The sequence below is a fragment of the Lithobates pipiens genome, unplaced genomic scaffold, assembly GCF_037356315.1.
Source record: "Lithobates pipiens isolate NorthernLeopardFrog02 unplaced genomic scaffold, aLitPip1_a1.2 Scaffold_1, whole genome shotgun sequence".
Lineage (NCBI taxonomy): Eukaryota > Metazoa > Chordata > Amphibia > Anura > Ranidae > Lithobates > Lithobates pipiens.
This window is the reverse complement of record NW_027507685.1, coordinates 230,715,886-230,738,961: the sequence shown is the minus strand read 5'-3', so window position 1 is coordinate 230,738,961 and position 23,076 is coordinate 230,715,886. Positions and strand designations below refer to the sequence as shown.

The 23,076-nt window shown below is 47.3% G+C and overlaps 1 protein-coding gene across 1 annotated transcript in view; it reads right to left on the bottom strand.

Annotated features, from left to right (window-relative positions):
• LOC143984317 (major histocompatibility complex class I-related protein 1-like) overlaps positions 1 to 23,076 on the bottom strand; it is a 95,068-nt gene that overhangs the window by 44,966 nt on the left and 27,026 nt on the right. The window contains exon 3 of the mRNA XM_077484563.1: positions 14,740 to 15,015. Coding sequence (XP_077340689.1) covers positions 14,740 to 15,015 — 276 coding nt within the window. The remainder of the gene's footprint in view (positions 1 to 14,739; positions 15,016 to 23,076) is intronic.

Here is a 23,076-nt window from a genome sequence, read left to right as displayed (position 1 = left end):
AGTTCAGTTAAGGATGAACTGGGGGTAACAGTGTTAACCATTACCAATATATCGAGAAAAGAAAAAAGAAAAAGCAGAACATGTTTGAGAAACTGAATCCAGAAAAAGTAATGTGAGTTAATCATTCCATAGTGTCTGTAGGATCATCGTCAGGGGAATTGAAGCAACTGCATTTAGATGAGTTTTAGCGGCTTCTGTCATCTTTGGCGCTGGAGGATTCTCGTGGAGAGTCAGGCGTAGTGCGGCAGCGAGGACCATTAGAAATAGAAGATCTATCCATGAGATGTAGATTTTGCATGATATTTTGCAACTCATCATAATATCTGCAGGTGTATTTGGTACTTTGATAGGTAAAACGTATAGAGAACGACAATCCCCATGGATAAGATGTCTGATTCTGCTGGAGGATTTGAAGAAAGGGTTTTAAAGCACGTCGCTTAGCAACTGTAATTGGGGAAAGATCAGTGAAGAGCTGGTAAGAGTGACCCTGGAAAGTGAGGGAACCCTTTCCATGTGCTTCTGCCAAAAGTTGCCCTGTGAATCCTATCGAGCTCCAATCAATCAATTGGGATTGACGGCTGTAAGTCTTGGAATAAAGCAGTTATAGTCGATTGAAGATCAATAACTGCCTCAGGAATCTCATGAATACACAGATTAGAGCGACGCTGTCATGGTCGTCCCCGGAATCCAGTGGCTTATGGAAGGCCTACCCACGGAATCCCCTCGTTGAGAGTTAACAGGTATCCATGGGCGCGCGTTGGCATGAACGGACGCACGCGGGTGCGTGTAGTTACAAACGGGTGCACGTGGGTGCGCGATGGTACGAATGGGCGCGCGCAGACACGCCGTGCGACCGTTCTTGGCGCCCAAAGGGCTACTTAAGGAATCTGTTACAGTGCCCCTGTGCTGTCCAGTCTACAGCGTGTCCGGTTACTCTGTCTCCTGCTTACCTGATTGTTCCTGATCCTTGTTACCCGGCCTGTTCCTGACGACGCCTGCTTGCTGCCAGCCTCTGACCTCCGGACTGTTTGACCACGCTTCTGTCTTCTCCTGTGTACCGTTGCTGCCCGCCTGTTACCGACCCGGCTTGTACCTTGACCTCGCTTCTTCTACCAGCTGTTCCAGTCTGACCACCTGTGCCCGCTGCTGTCTGCTGCCTGCCTACCAGCTGTCCCAGCCTGACCACCTGTGCCTGCTGCAGTCTACTGCCTGCCTACCAGCTGTTCCAGTCTGACCACCTGTGCCTGCCGTTGTCTGCTGTCAGCTCCAGGGCCGGTTCTACTCTTCACCAGCTCGGCACTTGTGCCCTCTGAACTCTAGAATTCCTGTCCCCACTTCCAGGGATTCTCGAGCCAGAGGCTTACGAGAGGCCACTCCCTGCATTCTGGGCTCCTCTACCAGGTACGTGACAGACGCACTCTATTTTCAAAATCCTCAAGAAGCATTTTGTAGAGTAAGGTTTTCCTCCTTAAAATTCTCTAATTTGCAAATATAGGACTGTACAATCATTTCACATCTTCTACTCTATTTTCTATGTCTGATGTATGCTGACCTAATTCTTGGATTTCTTTAGTCAGGCTTTCTGTGATATGATTTGATGTCTGCTTTAGTGCTGTTTGTAACATTTTTTCAAACTGTTTTATTATACTGGGATGTAAAGAATCTGCTTTTAGCCCCCGTACACCAGATCGGACATTCCGGCAACCAAATCCGTCTGATAAATTCTACCAGATTTAGTCCGGAAGTGGTGTTGCATACACACGGTTGGACTAAGTTGTCGGAATTTCCGGTTGCCAAGAACGCGGTGACGCAAGCCGCATACGACAGCACTAGAAAAGGGAAGTTCAGCACCACGTCCGGCACCCTTTGGGCTCCTTCTGCTGATCTCTTGTTTATCGCGTGTTAGTAGAAGTTTGGTGAGAGACGATTCGCACTTTTCAGATTTGTGCTTCAGTTCGTTACTGCTCTTCAGTTTGTGCTTGTCGGTGCGTATCTCATTATCAGTGCGTGTAGTCAGTAAGCATTTGTTCCTCATTGTGGACTATATCTTGGTATAGTATGATTTGATTTGCATTGCTTATTGTCTGCTCGCTTCTGGTTTTCAGGTCGTTCTTTCATGCATTGCTGTTTATTGGTGCTTTCTGTTGTCCGTTCTGACCAGCCGACCGTTTTAAACCATGTTTCGTGTACGTACTTGTCGTAGAGTTTGTGCTGTGCAGGGGCTTAGTGTTGGGCTTTTAGCTTTGACACAAGCCCGGTCCATGAACAGGGCGAGGAGGAGTTTGTGGACCAAGAATTGGTTGCGCCAGCGTGACCAGTTCTCGCACATGCCTTTGCTCCGTGAGATCCGGGAGAATAATCCTGATGATTTCAGGAATTATCTCTGGATGACGTACCCCATTTTTCACCGTCTGCTGGCTTTGCTGTCCCCTTATATCACCAGGTAGGATGCCTGCATGCAGCAAGCCATCACTCCGGAGCAGAGGCTCATCGCCACATTGCGTTACTTGGCGACAGGGAGAAGCCTTCAGGACCTGAAGTTCTCCACAGGCATCTCCCCCCAGGCTCTGGGGATTATTATTCCAGAGACCTGTTCTGCCATCATTCAGGTCCTGCAGAAGGACTATATGAAGGTAAGTTTTCTCCTTTAACATCACATTCTATGTATTTAATGATTGCTAATGTCTTGTATTTCTTTCCTCATTCCCTAATTACCATGATTGCAATATGCTCTAATTGATATGCCGTGTCCCTTTGTCCTCATGCATGCTAGAAGCTTTTCAAGTTCCTTTTTTGTCCTTCATGCATATTTGCCTTCACTAACTTCCCCACCATGCTCTTCTGGGCCCATAAACATATAGTCTAGTCACTTAGCAATGTCTTTTGTCAGCTCCATAGTATTGCTTTCCCCTAAAAAAAAACTAAAATGTGTACAAATGTTATGTGTGTGCTTAAATTCATGCAGAGTGCCATTTATTTATTTTTTAGGTTGGGCCAAACTCATTAGGAACCCCCCTCCCCCCAACTGCTAGGTCAGCTGATAGCAATCCTCTATCTGCTGACTTTGCCAAACCCAATACCCACTCTACCTACCTTTTTTCTGGTCAGATTTATGGACTAATTCACCAAAGCATGTAGTGCAAGGGCCTGCCTCAATACTTTCAAATGCTACATTTTCTTGTTTTTTTTCTGCTATTATTATCTTGATAATAGCAGAATGTCAAAATGTACTTCCATTTTTTTTTGGTATTATGACACTTCTTACCTGTCCGGTGGGCTGCCAATAGTGTAAGTAAGGAGGGGCTGCAAAAAAGTATCACACATTATTTATGCATTCAGCTCTCAATGAAGTGGAGAGGGTTACCTGTCCAAAACATCCCCCCCTCATTTTTTTTTTTTGCAAGGGCCCATCAGATGGGGGGGGGATGACTCTGATAAGGGGACCCTCACCCCGGATCAGAGGATCTTTAATTTCCGGCTGGCCAGAGCCAGAGGAGTCATGGAGAACACTTTCGGAATACTGGCCAGCCGGTTCCGCCTATTTTTGACGCCAATCCACATGGCAGAATATAAACTAAATCACATAGTGTTTGCCTGCTGTGTTCTGCACAATTTCTTGAAAAGACATTCAGCTAACTATGTGGTCTCAGTTGGCCCAGATGCAGACTTGCCGGAAAATGACAACCTCACGGCCCTTGAAGCTGCTCGTCCTGGCTTGCCCCCCCCCCCAAAGCGCCTGTGAGGTCAGAAACCAATACATGGAGTACTTTGTGGGTAATTTTTTCTTTGATACTCCAATAATCTTTGTTTTCCTTTACTGCTTGACTTTTTTTTAGGTGTCTCCTAGGTATTTTTGCTGTTTTTTTGGGGCCTTTTTCTACAACAGTGCAAACCCAAGTTCAGAGCGAGATGAGGTGATAGTCTCTTCTTCAGATAATCTTATTATGTTGTGGGTCTGCTACACACACACCTTGTTTTTGTTGCTAATGTATGCAGTGCATTACTGACAAAAATATTGCTCTTTTTCAGCACCATGGCAGAAATATGGGGGGTCATGAAAATGGCGTGATTGGGGAAATTTAAACATCACTGTGGTTGTTATTTACTTAAGGTACATCTACTATGCACTACAAGGGCACTGCAAAAGTGCACCTGAAACTGCACTTGGAGTGCAAAGTGGATTTGCCTTTAGTAAATAACACCCATTGCTACAGAAAACAACAACTTTACTCCAAATACTGCTTTTGCGCATTGAAAAAGGAAGCCACACATTGTTGATAATTTCACTTTTTAATCAAAGCACGTTCACATGTGCGTTTAGAAAAGGGTTTTACAACAAACCAACATATTTGGTGTATAGAAAACATTCTTTTCGGTAACTTGGCATTTTTGTGTAAACAGGAATGTGTCAAAGCAGAACATACAAAACACAGGAACTTACAAAGTTCAACTTTGAAAAGTGAAGACAATATCAGACATGAGTATGTACAAACTGGGCTGTTATTGCCTTCATCACATGGGGTGTCACCCCTGAAAAAACCAAATTTGGAAGATGCACACACATTGAGAATACAAAAGTGGCCATTTTCGTCCTGATCCCATGCCTAATGTCAACATGTGCTATCTCCCATCATGGGGTATCAATGTACAAGTTTTGGGGGTGCAACCCCTTCATCTCAGCCACTTTCCACAAAACACGTACATTGATCCCCCATGATGGGAGATAGTAAATGTTGACACACTGTGTGCATCTTCCTAATTTGGCTTTTTGTAAAATACAAAAGTTTTTTGTTAAAAAAAAAAAAAAACCAAGCTAGTTTGGGGTGTTTCAGGCTCTCCCCAAAACATCAATGGTGTTCTTCATTTTCTGTTGAACATCTTTGATGTTTTTCTGTATATTTTCTAAATCGCGATTGCACCCCATTATCTCCCCAATCAGGATCTGGGCACTTTCACTGGTAAAATGTGATTCTTCTTCCACATCACCTAAAAATAAAAATAAACACACCATGTATTATAAATATGCCGACATACATTGATTAGCTTACCAGAAGCTGTGGTCTCCGACACTTACCTGTTGTGGTGACAATTTTTCCAACTTCAACAATCTCTCCTTCCTCCTCCTCCTCTGCTTCTGGTGTTGGAATTTCACCTTCTTTGGGAGGTGTGGGGTCCCTGGTGTCCTCAGACGTCCCGAGTCTTCTCTCCCCTATGAGAATGTAAAAAAGCAATACTTAGCACACAGAGGGCAGGAATAGGAATATGAAACATTGCTTGGAAGTGTGGTACAATTGTGTTTTTTGGCCGAGTTCAAAGGTGAGAACATTATTTTGGAGACTTTCTAAAGCTGGAATATTTACCTGCAGTGTGAACAAATGTAGTGAAATGTAATTTGGGAAAACATCATTTTGGGAGTGGGCTAACAATGTTTATTACGAACGATTGAACCCATGAAAGTGACCATTTTAAACTGTACAACATTAAATCAAAGCACATGGAGCAGTATGCAAGCAATAATAATAATAATAGGAACACACGACAACTACTTACTTTTTTGAAGAACTCGCTTGATCCTTCTGTACTGATCGTGCTCCCTCAGTTTCAGGTCTGACCAGTGTTTTCTCAGTTGATCCTTGGATCGTCGTACCCCAAAATTCTTCTGAAGACTCTTCACAACTTTAGTCATTATCTTGGCCTTTCTGATATTTGGGTTTGGGTAAGGTCCATACTTCCCATCACAGTCGGTCCTCCTCAATATGCCCACCATCTCCAACATCTCTCCAAAAGACATATTTGAGGCCTTAAATCTTCTCCTCCAGGATCGGGACGTTTCAGGCTCCGGGCTTTCCTCGCCCTGCTCCTAGTTAGAGGAACTCTGATTGAGCACCTGCGTTCTCTCCGCCATGAGCTCTCCCCACTGCGCCGAAAGAGAAGGGGCGGGGAATAGTCTAGAAAGAACGTCTGGGGCGGGCAGAGTTTCACACATGTGCACTGTATATAAAACGCAACGTGTGTCGTACGTACGATCTGTGAGCAGAGTGAGGAGCTGACGCGCTGATCGTGCAAACGAAGGTACAATTTTTAACTTGGTACATCACTAGCCTATACTGCTTCTATATAGGCCTATGTTGGGACAAGATTAGAAGAGTTTAGCATGGCATTATTATTATTAGTGTTTGTCTTGTGTTGTGTCTTGCAGACAAGATGGATCCCTTCAAGAACTCCAATTTTATGGGGCTATTCATTGATCTGCTCAGGGAGGTGACTGAAGAAAGAGGAAGGCAGCACTGGAGAAACGTCTTGCTTTGGTGAAGATCATGGTCCCCACGGCAGACATGACCTATGTGATGTTTAAAATTGGTGCCCTGAAGATTACATATCTCAGGGAGCGAAAGAAGCACCAGGGTTCCCTGAGATCAGGATATCCAGATGCCATTTATGTCCCCAGGATGGTGTACTACGAGAGGCTGCATTTTCTGGTAGACCAAGGGGAACCCAGGCCACCACTCTCCAGTCTTCCTTCAAGGCTTCCTTCACCCGCAGCTGAGGGTTCCGATGTCCAACCTGGGCCTTCCAGGCAGAAACATGTGGAGGGGCCCAGCTTGAGACAGGTATAGCATTGTTGAACATATTTCTTGTCCTACATTTAATGATGTTAACTAGATGTTATTATTGATCAGTAAGTTGTGATTTAACAAAGTGGTTTACATCTCAATAGACAGTAGTGACCAAAAATGATTGGAACAAGAATGAAAAATGCCGGGCTCAGAGTGATAGTCAGTTCTATTTGGTAACATTCAATTTGCAACAGTCACAAGCACATAATTGTGTGATTGATGACCAAAAAATTAAAACTATGTCCCATTTTCATACACAGGAAGACCTCAGCCGGGAGGAGGCTGTGGCAAGTGGCAACCGGGAGGTCGACCATCGCCCTCCTTTTCCTCCTCCTGTCACAACCACAGGAGCCGAGCCACAGCCTGGAAGGAAGCCTGGAGGGAAGTGCCCAAGGAAGACCAGAGAGTGATGGCCTGGGTTCAGTCTGGTCTGACAGAAGATGCAGCCTCTTGTAGAACCACAGCCTGGGGACATAGATGGCATCTGCTCTTCCTGATCACTAGTACTTCTGGACCAGACTGCTCTCCCCGAGATATGTACTCCTCAGGCCACCAATTTTGCATTTTCAAATTAGTTCATGTCTGCCCTGGGGACCAAAGGCTTCGCCAAATTGACCAGTTTCTTCAGTGTTGCCTTCCAGTTTATTTGTTTGACACCTAAATAAAGTTTTTTTTTGGTTGAAGAAATACTTGCATATGTGTTTTACTTCAAAAAGGACAGTTTATTTGTGAGTAGGCAGGTAAATTTCAAAAATACAAAGTGAAATGAATAACAAGGGGCACCAACACCAAACAACCTCCTGTAGATTAAAAAAGAAAAAAAAATTAAAAAGATAATAATGGTGTTGTGGTAAGTTGACACACAAAACACACCCAAAAAATGCAAAGATGAGCAAACTGTCTAAAAAAGGAGATGCTGATTAAAAAATCCAACCACAAAATAAAAAAAATAAAAAAAAAGATTGGGTAGATGTGACGAATTAAAATATTGTATTGCTGAAATGAGTAAAAAGAGAAATGACAAGTGTGTGTGAATATGAGCATCAAAACAACTTAATTCTTGCAGCATTGTAAAGAAAAAGAGAATGCGCTGCATGAAAGAATTTTTAACATTGCAGCGTGACGAATGTGCTATATTTCGATTACGAGCGGTAGTTTTACCTGACCGAGCGCTTCCGTCTCCGAATTTTATTGTGAGCATGCGTGGCACCTTGACCGTCGGACTAGGCTACACATGATCAGACAAAGTCCGATCGGATTATGTTGTCGGAAAATTTTATAGCCAAACTGTAAAACTTGGTCCGTCGGATATTCAGACGGAAACAGTCCGATGGACCTCACACACGGTCGGATTATCCGACAACACGGTCCTATCGGACATTGTCCATCGGAATATCCGACCGTGTGTACAAGGGCTTACAGTCTGTGAAGAGGCAGTTTCCTCATTGCTTTAATCAGAGGACGCCAATGAGAGAAAGCAATGAAGAAACTAGTCAGGGCCCTATAACGCAGCAAACCACACTACTGAATCACACTGTTGGCTCTTCAGTTTGCCTTACCCGGGAACACCGCTGTAGCAGTGTAGAGGTATAGGAGGGAGCGACTTCATCATTATAATTATATTTATGCTTTTAACATATGTTTTTATTGTAAGTGTCCATCTATGAGGAATTACTGAATAAACACACCTTTTTGAAAAACTGGATTACGCTATGTGCACCCCCTTTTTTTCTCTGCTTGTAATGAGCAATAATGGGATTTTTATATACAGCTTACCTGTAAAATCCTTTTCTTGAGAGTACATCACGGGACACAGGAGCTTCATTACATAGTGGGGTTATATAGGCACCTCTGGTGATTGGACACTGGTTGACCCTAATTAAGGAGAATTCCTCCCCTATATAACCCCTCCCATCTGGGAGGCACCTCAGTTTTGTAGCAAAGCAATAAGAACCACGTAAAACCCAAGAGGGGCGGGAGCCCTGTGTCCCGTGATGTACTCTCAAGAAAAGGATTTTACAGGTAAGCTGTATATAAAAATCCCATTTTCTTGATCATACATCACGGGACACAGGAGCTTCATTACATAGTGGGATGTCCCATAGCAATGCTCAGGTTGAGGGGAGGGAGACACAGATCATAAACATAGACCGCCAGGGACCTGAGGACCTAAACTGCAGCCTGCAGTACACTGCGCCCGAAGGCGATATCCTCTTGCCCTCTGACATCCACCTGATAGAATCTGGTGAATGTGTGGATTGATGACCAAGTCGCAGCCTTACAGATCTGAGCCAGGGAGGCCTGGTGATGCACTGCCCAAGAAGCACTGACAGCCCTAGTAGAGTGCGCTTTCACCTGAAAGGGAGGAATCTTCCCCTTTAAGCTATAGGCCTGAGAAATAACCTGTCTGATCCACCTCGAGAGAGTGGACTTTGACGCTGCCTGACCCCTTCTAGGGCCTTCTGGCAGAATAAATAAGCAGTCAGTTTTTCTTATCTGAGCAGTTGCTTGAAGATAAAGACTGATTGCTCTAACCACATCTAAAGTGTGTAAGGACTCTTCCTCTATGGACTGAGGATTTGGAAAAAAGGATGGTAGGATTATATCCTGATTCAGATGAAAACCTGAAACCACCTTAGGTAGAAAGGACCTATTGGGAGGCATAACCACCCGGTCCTTATGGATAATTAAATAGGGCTCTTTACAAGAAAGAGCTGCCAATTCTGATACCCTTCTAGCCGTGGATATGGCTACTAGGAAGACTAGCTTCTTTGTCAAGAGGACTAACGAAGCAAGATGCAAAGGTTCAAATGGTTGGGCTTCTAAGGCCGAGAGAACCAAATTCAGATCCCATGGGCATACCGGAGGTCTGACTGGCGGTCTTATCCGCATAGCCCCCTGGATAAAGGCCCGTACCAGGGAATGTGATGCAAGCGGTCTTTGAAAAAAGACCGACAGGGCCGAAATCTGCACCTTGATGGTGCTTATGGCCAAATTCAATTCAAGGCCTGATTGGAGAAAGGCCAAGATTCTGCTAATGACATACCTTCTGGGATGCCATCTCCTGGGTTCACACCAGGAAACATATGCCCTCCAGATTTTGTAATAGATACGCCTGGAGGCCGGCTTTCTGGCATTGACCAGAGTGGAAAGGACTGGCCCCGAAAGACCACGGCCTTTTAAAATGTGGGTCTCAGCAGCCAGACCGTCAAATTCAGACTGCGTAAAGCAGGATGGTAAATTGGGCCCTGCGAGAGCAGATCTGGCTGGAGAGGGAGGGTCCATGGCCTGCCCACTGCTAGCTTCATGATTTCTGCGAACCATGGTCGCCTGGGCCAAGCCGAGGCCACTAGAAGGACCGACTTCGCCTCCCTCTTGACCCTTCCCAGGAACCGTGACAGTAGCGGGTTCGGGGGGAAGGCATAGATCAGATTGTACTGATTCCAGGGAACCGTCAGAGCATCTGACCCCTGAGCAAGTGCATCTCTTGTCCTTGACACAAAGTTGTCCAGTTTCCTGTTGAATCTGGACGCAAAAAGATCCACGTCTGGAGTGCCCCACTTGTAACATATGTCTCGAAATACATCGGGGTGCAGAGCCCATTCTCCTGGGCACAACTGCTGGCGGCTGAGATAATCCGCCTGCCAATTCTCCACTCCTGGGATGAAGACTGCAGAGAGGCACGGAACATGCTCTTCTGCCCAGACAAGTATGCGATTCACCTCCTTTTGGGCCACCAGACTTCTGGTACCGCCCTGGTGATTGATATAAGCCACCGCGGTGGCATTGTCGGACTGAATCCGAACCGGGAAACCTCGCAGTCTGTGAGACCACTCTCTGAGTGCCATGTAAACTGCCCGAATCTCCAGGATATTTATGGGCAGCAGACTTTCGGTCGCAGACCATCTTCCCTGCGAGCATGTTCCCTCTAATACGGCTCCCCAGCCTGTCAGGCTGGCATCCGTTGTGACAATCTTCCATGATAGGGGAAGAAAAGTTTTGCCTTTTAGCAAATTTCTGGTTTGTAACCACCAAACAAGACTCTTGCGTGCCCGGGGGGATAAACGCATAGGAAGATCCAGAGATTGGGGCTTCCTGTTCCAAATCGCAAGGATGCATCTTTGCAGGGGCCTTGAGTGGAACTGGGCAAATGGGACAGCCTCGAATGAGGCGACCATCTTTCCCAATAGTCTCATACATAGGCGAATAGAGAGATCTTCTGCCCAGAACTAGGCGCACCAGATCTCCAATGGCCAAGGCCTTTGGCCTTGGAAGGAACACCCTGCCCTGAGCGGTGTCGATAATGAGACCCAGGTAATCCAACCTGGTGGTCGGTTGCAGAGACGACTTTTCTAGGTTTATAATCCAACCTAGGCGGCCCAGATGTTCTAGCGTTTTGGTGACGCTGCGACTTAGGCTCGTTGTAGTTCTCTCTACGAGAAGCAAGTCGTCTAGGTAAGCCATGACGGCTATGCCCTGAACTCTTAAAGTTGCTAAGAGAGGGTCTAGAATCTTCGTGAAGACTCGGGGGGCCGTAGCTAGGCCGAACGGCAGGGCCACAAATTGAAAATGGCGCTGCTCTACCGCGAACCTTAGAAACTTCTGGTGTGCGGGAAATATTGGCACATGGAGATATGCATCTCTGATATCTATTGATGCCATGAATTCTCCTCCCTGCAGGGAGGAGACCACAGTGCGTATAGACTGCATCCGGAAGGTCTGGATGTGTAGAAACCGGTTTAAGTCTCTCAGATCCAAGATAGGTCTGACACTTCCGTTTGGTTTTGGAACGGTGAAGAGATTCGAATAAAAACCTGAACCCTGATCTTTCGGGCTCACCTCTACTATCACACCTTGGGATAGTAACTGATCTAAGGCCAGGAGTAGCGGTTTCCGCTCTATCGGATCCTTGGGGATCCTTGACCTTAGAAAACGAGAGGGTGGAATCTTCTGAAATTGTAGCCTGTAGCCCAGAGATACCGAAGAGATCACCCATTTGTCCTGAATCTCCTCCCGCCAGGCGCCTGCAAACCGCAGGAGCCTTCCCCCCACTCGGCCGAGCGGGGGCGCCCCTTCACAGGGAGGTCTTGGAGGTTTGCTTGGCAGGCTTCCGCCCCCAAGTCCTCTTCTGTCCCTGGGCTCGGCCCTGAGGCTTTCTAGCAGCGGAGGGCTGGGAAGGCCGTCGCCACTGTTTAGAGCTTGACGCTTCGGGAGAAAGAGTACGCCTGAATGAGGGACGCTTACTCTTCTTGACTGGAAGGAGTGTAGATTTACCTCCTGAAATATTTTGGACGAATTTATCTAATTCTTCTCCAAACAAACGCTCCCCTTTAAATGGGAACCCAGCCAAATGCTTCTTGCATGACATCTCCCAATTTTTTAGCCATAGAGCCCTACGCATGTGTACCAACATGAGGGACAAACGTGATGCTTGTTGGACAGAATCCAAAATCGCATCAATTATGAAACATAGGATGTGAGGCATCTCTGCATATTTCTCTACTTCCTCGCTGGGGAGGAGTTCAAACATTTGTTTGACCTGTTCCTTAAGGAACTGACACAACCCCACGGCTGCGACTGTAGGTTGCACCACAGCGCCGGCCATGGAAAAGGAGGCTTTTAACAAGGTTTCCAGCCTTTTGTCAGCTGGATCCTTAAATACCTGCGCATTATCCAAAGGACAAGTTAGGTTTTTATTCACACAAGAGATAGCCGCATCAACAGATGGGGCCCCCCATTTCTTGGTGAAACTTTCCTCCACGGGATAATTCATAGAAAACCTCTTGGGAGGAGTAAACAGTTTATCGGGATGTCCCCAGTCCTCATACATCAAGTCAGCCATTAAAGGATGAATTGGGAAGGAACAAGCAGTCTGTGGGGCTTTCCTGACTCCCAGGGAAGAGACAGAGGATGTAGCGACTTCAGCAGCCGGCATTCTGAACGTGGTACGCACCAATTTAGTGTAATACTGCACCTGCTTTCTGAGTGCCTGGGAGGAGGGGACTAACTCCTCATCCTCTGACTGATCCGACTGCTCATGATCCCTTTCTAAAGATAGGGATCTCTCCTCATTTTCAGAGCAACTGTCTGAGAGAGGGATTTCAGCAGAGGGAGGGGATCTACCCCTTTTTCTGCTATCTTTTAGGGAAGCAGAAATAAAATTCATTATCCTCCCTTCAAAACTCTCCAATGAAGCCCTAAGGGAGTCCTCAGTGACAGACCGGGGCTGCGACATTAGGAGAGGCTGCAAAGCCTGAAAGGGGCACTGACTCGTCTTGAGATGCAGGCTCCACTCTTGCAGAGGGGGATGGTAATCTGCATGCACTTTTGGAACCCCTGGACCTAGGCGGTGATTTGCCAGTGCTTTTGTTACCTGCCCCTGAAACCCTCTTACGAGGAGACATAGTACTGAGCTACAAAGCAGAGTTACTAGTGTAAAATGCAATCACTTTGTTGTGCTTAAAGTCTCACAATAAATCAATATAAGCTTAACTGCACAATATGATGCCGAGTAGGTGTCTTAAGGTTCGCCTGGATCCAATCCCCACGGATGCTTACAGCCCACAGCTCCTGTGTCTCACCTTACAGTCCCCTGACGCTCTGGGCTTTTAAAATGGCCGTTTTGGCGCCTGCACTGCAGCACTGAGCACCTGATTGTGCACAGCTGGCAACCACACCCCCCCCTTCCCCATTAGGCCGGGAGCGCGCCCGGTGCACGAGGACCGCGGGATCCGGGGGGGGGAGGAGAACCCAAAAGGAGTGACATGGGACCCCCTGATCTGCGTGGGACCCCTTTTTTACCTTTATTGTGGCAGGGACTGCAAGGAGACGTGAGTAGCTGGGAGAACCAGGCATTTCACTGAGCGTGTTTGTATTGAAAGGCATGTAAGTATGCATCAGGCTGCTCTTACTCCCTCAAGTGGTGGAAACCAGGTAAGACATACAACTACTCACAATGAAGAAATCCATTCATATATTAAATATATAGGATGACTTCCCATACCTGTTCCCCGCCGCAGGAATTGCTGTGTTCAGACCAATTCCAGCCTTCACCCATCACGGCGGGTATTGTTAGCCAACCTTCAGGCGTATCTGGGGTTCTTACGAAAAGATCCTCCTACCTGGGCCTTGTAAAAAACTCTGCCAGAAACTTACGGGCGCCCTGAGTAAACAGTACCCCAAGTCTGGTTGTCCCAGAGTCCAGTCTTCCAATGGAGAGGACTTACAGGCAAAACCTCGTGTCTTCGGCAGACGAGGCCCGGGTACCATACCATCTTGGGAGTCAAATATCGGCCCGAGGTATGGATCCGGTTTGTTGTAGCCCTTCGGCCCTCGCCGGGACCCGCATAGAGCTAAGTTTTACGTGACCATCGACCAGACACTGGCGAAAAAACTGAGGTGCCTCCCGGATGGGAGGGGTTATATAGGGGAGGAATTCTCCTTAATTAGGGTCAACCAGTGTCCAATCACCAGAGGTGCCTATATAACCCACTATGTAATGAAGCTCCTGTGTCCCGTGATGTATGATCAAGAAATATAGATGGAAAGATGCAGTGATTGCTAATTATAGCCACCTGACATCCATATACCTACCCACCAGTATTAGATGAAGATTCACAGAGCCTTGCTGACAACAGCACACCCAAAGATATGCAGTATATCCAGTAATATCTGGTAAGTGAGCTTCCTTTGGGGGATTGTCATACAAGTGTCGCGGAGATGGTTAATCGTCTGGATCAATGAATTATAACTTACCTCTAATTCTTTTCTTCTGGAGCGGATCACCTTTTATCTCTTTTTTACATTTTTGCTTCTTATTTTATCAAAAGTGGACTGTGCATCAAGTCCAAATACTCTTGGATTTTATAAGCGCTATTAGTGTATTAAATATTTATATTTGGACACATTTTTTGATATTTTAGCAAATTACACTTGCAGTATCTGAATAGACATAAATGTCAGCTTGCTATGGAACAAATTTACTCAGTGATATGTTCTTTATATAGGCTTTTGTTTTCTCTACCAAATATTTAACGCAGCTTTATTTGCCTTTTACTTGCCATAGCCAAAGAGATAAAGGTGAAAGGTATATATTAGATATCATATTTCAACAGGTTCTCACCTTTTTTCTCCAACTCAAAGCTTGCATATTTGAGGTAACTATGTAGCTGTTCAGTGCATAAAACTTCTAAACCATATTTGTTACGAGAGCCATAAGCAGTATTTTTGTTGTAGTGGTGGGCTATAACTTGAGTCTGAAAGGTCATAGGTATATAGAGTGTCTGATTTTTATCAAACACGATAAAATCCTTCCCGTTTTGTGCAAACTTCAAATATCCATCATATTTTCCATCTCCATCCATTGTGCAGGCAGACATCTGCTGGTAAACATTCTTTCCTGAATAGAAAAGAAATTGGTGTCACTGGACTGTTATCCTCAAGAGCTGCCTTAAGATTTTTCCCGTGCCTCCCCTGCTTATCTAACGGATGATGTACATAGAAGAGGGTACAGTACAGTTATCAGACAGACATAAAGACATTTCTCTGCATGTAGTTATAAGTTCTTGCAAAAACTGAGAAATTTTTTTTTTTTAATTAATTATTATTTTTAGTTAAAGCCCAACTTTGGGCATCATCATTTGCATAGCTTTGCAGTCCCTACTAGCTCTTTACATCTAATTTGGGCTAATTTGTCTTTATTGAGTAGTCTTGCTCCAGTAAAATGTGTAAGAAACTGACCCCCCCAAATAGTACAGCTGCCTACATTAAATAGTCTGGCAAAACAGAAAACAATTCTCGTTGTTGTATCTCCACTCGCAATCTTTGAATTAGTATTCACCAAGTAGATACTAATTACAAAGCTATGAAAATGATTGGATTACTACCACCACTAAAGGTGACAGTTTTAACCGTTTGCCAACTAGGGCACGCCGATTTACGTTGGCAGACTGGCACTGGTAGGCAAAATGGCATACAGCAGGGGTGTCCAAACTTTTTTCAAAGTGGGCCGGATTTGATGAAGTGAACATGCCTGAGGGCCGACCATTTTGCCTGACATTCTTTGAACCATTGAAAATGTGGTCTAAGTGTGTCCATCCGAGCGCCAATACACAGCCCAACAAGAATTCTCTTGCCTTTGTCGCACTCGTTCCCAACACACAGGCGAATGCTCTGCACTTTAGGGGGCACCGTTAATTCTTAATGGTACCCCACACATTGGAAAATGTAGGGTGCTTTTGGTGCAGTGCAATAAAAAAAAAAAAAAACACAGACACATGTGCACACACACACATACAGACACATGTGCACACACACATAGAGACACATGTGCACACACACACCTACAGACACATGTGCACACACACACACACACACACACACACATACAGACACATGTGCGCACACACACACATACAGACACATGTGCACACACACACATACAGACACATGTGCACACACACATACAGACACATGTGCACACACACACACACACACACACACACAGACACATGTGCACACACACACATACAGACACATGTGCACACACACACATACAGACACATGTGCGCGCACACACACATACAGACACATGTGCGCGCACACACACATACAGACACATGTGCGCACACACACACATACAGACACATGTGCGCACACACACGTGCACACACATACAGACACATGTGCGCACACACACATACAGACACACAGACACATGTGCGCGCACACACACATACAGACACATGTGCGCGCACACACACATACAGACACATGTGCGCGCACACACACATACAGACACATGTGCGCGCACACACATACAGACACATGTGCACACACACATACAGACACATGTGCACACACACAGACACATGTGCACACACACACACACACACACACACACACACATACAGACACATGTGCACACACACACACATACAGACACATGTGCACGCACACACACACACATACAGACACATGTGCGCGCACACACACATACAGACACATGTGCGCGCACACACACATACAGACACATGTGCGCGCACACACACATACAGACACATGTGCGTGCACACACACATACAGACACATGTGCGCGCACACACACATACAGACACATGTGCGCACACACACATGTGCACACACATACAGACACATGTGCGCACACACACACATACAGACACATGTGCGCACACACACACATGTGCACACACATACAGACACATGTGCGCACACACACATACAGACACACAGACACATGTGCACACACACACACAGACACATGTGCGCGCACACACACATACAGACACATGTGCGCGCACACACACATACAGACACATGTGCGCGCACACACACATACAGACACATGTGCGCGCACACACATACAGACACATGTGCACACACACAGACACATGTGCACACACACACACACACACACATACAGACACATGTGCACACACACACACATACAGACACATGTGCGCGCACACACACACACATACAGACACATGTGCGCGCACACACACATACAGACACATGTGCGCGCACACACACATACAGACACATGTGCGCGCACACACACATACAGACACATGTGCGCGCACACACACATACAGACACATGTGCGCACACACACATGTGCACACACATACAGACACATGTGCACACACACACATACAGACACACGTGCACACACACACATACAGACACATGTGCACACACACGCACACACACACACACACAGACACATGTGCACACACACAGACACATGTGCACACACACACATACAGACACATGTGCGCGCACACACACATACAGACACATGTGCGTGCACACACACATACAGACACATGTGCGCACACACACACACACACACAGACACATGTGCACACACACACATACAGACACATGTGCACACACACACATACAGACACATGTGCACACACACACACACAGACACATGTGCACACACACACACATACAGACACATGTGCACACACACACATACAGACACATGTGCACACACACAGACACATGTGCACACATACAGACACATGTGCACACACACATACAGACACATGTGCACACACACACACACAGACACATGTGCACACACACACATACAGACACATGTGCGCACACACACATACAGACACATGTGCGCACACACACACAGACACATGTGCGCACGCACACACAGACACATGTGCACACACACATACAGACACATGTGCACACACACACATACAGACACATGTGCACATACACACATACAGACATACATGCACACAAATACAGACACATGCATACACATACATACATACACACACATGAATAAAGGCCTTTTTAACACGAATCTAGCTTATAGTACAGTACCTTTGCAGCTTCCTCATTCAGCTGGGTACTGCACTGTAGGGGGAAGCAGAGAGCACAGCACAATCCTTTGCACTTTACTTTCACTTTTGAAGCTCACGGAGCTTCTCACAGTGCCGGGGATCGGCTGATCTGACAGCCCTGCTCCCATGGCACAATAAATTGAGAAAGAGCAGGCGGGCCGTTCAAAACCGGACCGCGGGCCGGACTTTGGACATGCCTGGCATACAGGTATGTCCCCTTTAAGAAACGGTGTCGTGGGCATGCGCCGCTGCCACGGTCTCTGTGACCGTGGGTCCCACGGACAAGATGTCTGCCGGGTGCCTGCGATCATGTCATGGAGAGGAAGAACGGGGAGGTGCTTTTGTAAACAAAGCATTTCCCCGTTCTGCCTAGTGACAGGACAGAAATCACAGCTCTCTGTTATTGAGAGCAGTGATCGCTGTCCTGTGTGTTGAACAAGGATGAGCTTTATATTCAAGTCAAACTCATGTTTTCGACTAGAACATTGGCTGTTTGCCAGTTTGCCGAACAACGAACAATTTTGGGTGTTCGCGGCAAATTTGAAAGCCGCAGAACACCCTTAAAAAGTTTATGGGAGAAATTAAAAGTGCTAATTTGAAAGGCTTATATGCATGGTATTGTCATAAAAAGTGTTTGGGGACCCGGGTCCTGCCCCAGGGGACATGTATCAATGCAAAAAAAAGTTTTAAAAATGTCTGTTTTTTCGGGAGCAGTGATTTTAATAATGCTTAAAGTGAAACAATAAAAGTGTAATATTCCTTTAAATTTTGTACCTGGGGGGTGCCTATAGTATGCCTGTAAAGGGGCGCATGTTTCCCGTGTTTACAATAGTCTGAGAGCGAAATTAAATTTCTAAAGGAAAAAACTCATTTAAAACTACTCGCGGCTACAATGAATTGTTGGTCTGCAATGTACATAAAAGTTCATTGATAAAAACGGCATGGGGATTTCCCCACAGGAGAACCCCGAACCAAAATAAAAAAAAATGCGCAGGGGTCCCCCTAAATTCCATACCAGGTCCTTCAGGTCTGGTATGGATATTAAGGGGAACCCCGCGCCAACATTTTAAAAAATAAATGGCGTGGGGGTCCCCCTCAAAATCCATACCAGAAACTTTCCGTACACGCAACCCGGCAGGCGGCAGGAAAAGAGGGGGAGGAGCGAGAGAGTGGCCTCCCTCCTGAACCATACCAGGCCATATGCCCTCATATGCCCTTCTCCCCATGTTGATGGGGAGAAGGGCCTCATCCTCACAACCCTTGCCCGGTGGTTGTGGGGGTCTGCGGGCAGGGGGCTTATCGGAATCTGGAATTCTCCTTTAACAAGGGATCTACCAGATCCTGCCCCCATGTGAATTGGTAATGGGGTACAAATGTACCCCTACCATTTCACAAAAAAGTGAAAAAAAAGACTAAAAAACACAAGAGACGGTTTTTGACAAGTCCTTTATTAATTTCCTCTTCTTCTTTCATCTTCTTTCTTCTTGTCTTCCTTCGGTGTTGTTCTTGTTCCTCCATTTTCTTCTTCATCTTCTTCTTCTTCTTCATCTTCTTCTTCTTCCTCCGTTCTTCTCATCTCGCATCTTGCTCCGGCTTCTTCTCTGCTCCATCCGCACGATCCGCCTTTGTGGGAGTCTTCAGCCGTGTGACGCTTCGATTTTTCTGACACTTCTTAAATAACGGAGGACCCCGGTTAGTGATGGACGAACTTCCGACGGGACGTTTCGCGAACGCGAAACGCGAACGGACACAAACGTTCGCGAAAACGACCGTTCGCCGCGGGCTCCATTGACTTCAATGGGAGGCGAATTTCGCAAACCTTTAGGTCGAATTTGCGGCCACGGGGTAATTATTAGGGGGTAGCACGTAGTCCCACCACCTGGACAATAGCATAATACATGTATGAGGTGAATTTGGGATCGATAACTACAAGCATTTTTTTTTTATTTGGGAAATTGTTCTGACAATTCAGGACTATGGAGCTAATGAAGGCAATGGAGGAGAGGGAAGGTCAGGGACCAGGGTAGGCAAACAAGAGGGTGCAGGAGATACAGAGCACTGACAGCAGCACCGTAATACAGAGCACTGACATCAGCACCGTGACATACAGCGCTGACAGCAGCTCCGTGACATACAGCGCTGACAGCAGCTCCGTGACATACAGCGCTGACAGCAGCTCCGTGACATACAGCGCTGACAGCAGCTCCGTGACATACAGCGCTGACAGCAGCTCCGTGACATACAGCGCTGACAGCAGCACCGTGACATACAGCGCTGACAGCAGCTCCGTGACATACAGCGCTGACAGCAGCTCCGTGACATACAGCACTGACAGCAGCTCCGTGACATACAGCGCTGACAGCAGCTCCGTGACATACAGCGCTGACAGCAGCACCGTGACATACAGCGCTGACAGCAGCTCCGTGACATACAGCGCTGACAGCAGCTCCGTGACATACAGCGCTGACAGCAGCTCCGTGACATACAGCGCTGACAGCAGCTCCGTGACATACAGCGCTGACAGCAGCTCCGTGACATACAGCGCTGACAGCAGCACCGTGACATACAGCGCTGACAGCAGCTCCGTGACATACAGCGCTGACAGCAGCTCCGTGACATACAGCGCTGACAGCAGCTCCGTGACATACAGCACTGACAGCAGCTCCGTGACATACAGCGCTGACAGCAGCTCCGTGACATACAGCGCTGACAGCAGCACCGTGACATACAGCGCTGACAGCAGCTCCGTGACATACAGCGCTGACAGCAGCTCCGTGACATACAGCGCTGACAGCAGCTCCGTGACATACAGCGCTGACAGCAGCTCCGTGACATACAGCGCTGACAGCAGCTCCGTGACATACAGCGCTGACAGCAGCTCCGTGACATACAGCGCTGACAGCAGCTCCGTGACATACAGCGCTGACAGCAGCTCCGTGACATACAGCGCTGACAGCAGCTCCGTGACATACAGCGCTGACAGCAGCTCCGTGACATACAGCGCTGACAGCAGCTCCGTGACATACAGCGCTGACAGCAGCTCCGTGACATACAGCGCTGACAGCAGCACCGTAAGCAGCCCCAGGAGGAAGTCAGCACAGCACAGGGATGGTGTGATCCCCTCATAATAAGAACCCCCAGGAGGAAGTCAGCACAGCACAGGGATGGTGGGAGCCCCTCATAATAAGAACACCCAGGAGGAAGTCAGCACAGCACAGGGATGGTGGGAACCCCTCATAATAAGCAGCCCCAGTAGAAATATGACACCGCTCAACCTCTTCAAAGAGGAGGGTAGGGGCATATAGTACGGTGTGCTTTTTTGGGTCAGGGAAGTGAGCCAAATGAATTAAGAAGGTCTGTGTGCTTGATTCCAAAAATTGTTTATAGACATATACATGGTCTACTGATCACATGTGTTGAATTCCTCCGAGATCCATGCCTCATTCATTTTTAGAAATGTGAGGTAGTTAACACTGTGGTGAGCTAGGCGAGTACGCTTATCGGTCACAATCCCCCCTGCTGCGCTGAACGTCCTTTCGGACAGGACACTGGATGAGGGGCAAGCCAACAGTTCGATTGCAAATTGGGCAAGCTCTGGCCAGAGGTCAAGCCTGCCCACCCAGTAGTCTAGGGGTTCATCACTCCTCAGAGCGTCCACATCGGCCGTTAACCCAATGTAGTCGGACACCTGACGGTCTAGGCGTTCCCTGATGCTGGATCCGGATGACACCTGTCGATGGGTCGGCTGAAAGAATGACCTCATATCCGAAGTCACCAACACATCTTCAAACCGGCCTCTTCTTGCAGGCGCTGTTGGATTGGTACCCGCAAATCCTTCTCTGGGAGTGGGAATTGCTCCTCTGCCAGCGCACGCAAAAGCAGAATGCAGCATTTCTCGAAGCAAGGCCTGGAAGTGCTGCATTCTGACAGCCCTCTGCGACGGCGGTAACATTTCCGCCATTTTGTGTTTGTACCGGGGGTCTAAGTACGTTGCCACCCAGTACTGGTCCTTGACCCTCATGCTTTTTATACGGGGGTCCCTATTAAAACACTGGAGCATGAAGGCCCCCATTTGCACTAAAGTGGAAGCGGTGTGGTGGCCTGGCTCCTGCTCATCATCCAGGATAATGTCGTCCTCTTCATTCTCCTCTCCCCATCCTCGCACAACAGGGATCCCAGAAAGGTTTAAAGCATGCTCTTCTTGCTCCTGCTCATCCGCCCCGGCACCATCCTCCTCTGACTCCTCATCAGACTCCTGTTGTTGACTTGTCTCAGATAGAGTAGCCCCCCCTGGGAATTCATCCAGCATTGCGACTTCCTCATCTTCCCGCTCCTGCTCCTCCACAGCCTGATCAATGACACGACGCAATGCACGCTCCAGAAAGAAGGCATAAGGTACCATGTCACTGATGGCGCCATGGCTGCGACTGACCAGTTTGGTGATCTCCTCAAATGGCCGCAGAAGTCTGCATGTGTCGCGCATGAGCAGCCACTGGCGCGGTGAAAAAAAACCCAGCTCCCCAGAACCGTTTCTTTCGCAGAGTTCATACAGGTAGACGTTAACTGCACGTTTCTGCTGGAGCAGCCTATCAAGCATATAGAAGGTTGAGTTCCATCGCGTCGGGCAATCGCAAATAAGACGTCTGACCGGCAGATGGTGTCGCCGCTGAATGTCAGCAAGGCGAGCCATGGCCGTGTAAGATCTTCTGAAATGGGCCGAGATTTTCCTTGCCTGCCGCAAGATGTCCTGGACCCCAGGGTATTTGACAAGGAATCGCTGCACGACCAAGTTTAAGACGTGTGCCATGCACGGCACGTGCGTGATTTTGCCCTGTTTCAATGCGCTAAGCAGATTGGCACCGTTGTCACACACCACTTTACCAACTGTCAAATTGAGCGGTGTTAGCCACTCATCTGCCTGTGAACGCAAAGCTGAAAGGAGTGCCGGGCCAGTGTGGCTCTTTGCTTCCAGGCACAACAGACGCAGCACGGCATGGCAACGTCTCACCTGGCATGTGGAATAGGTTCTGGGGAGCTTGGGCGGTGCAGTGGAAGAGACGCTAGCA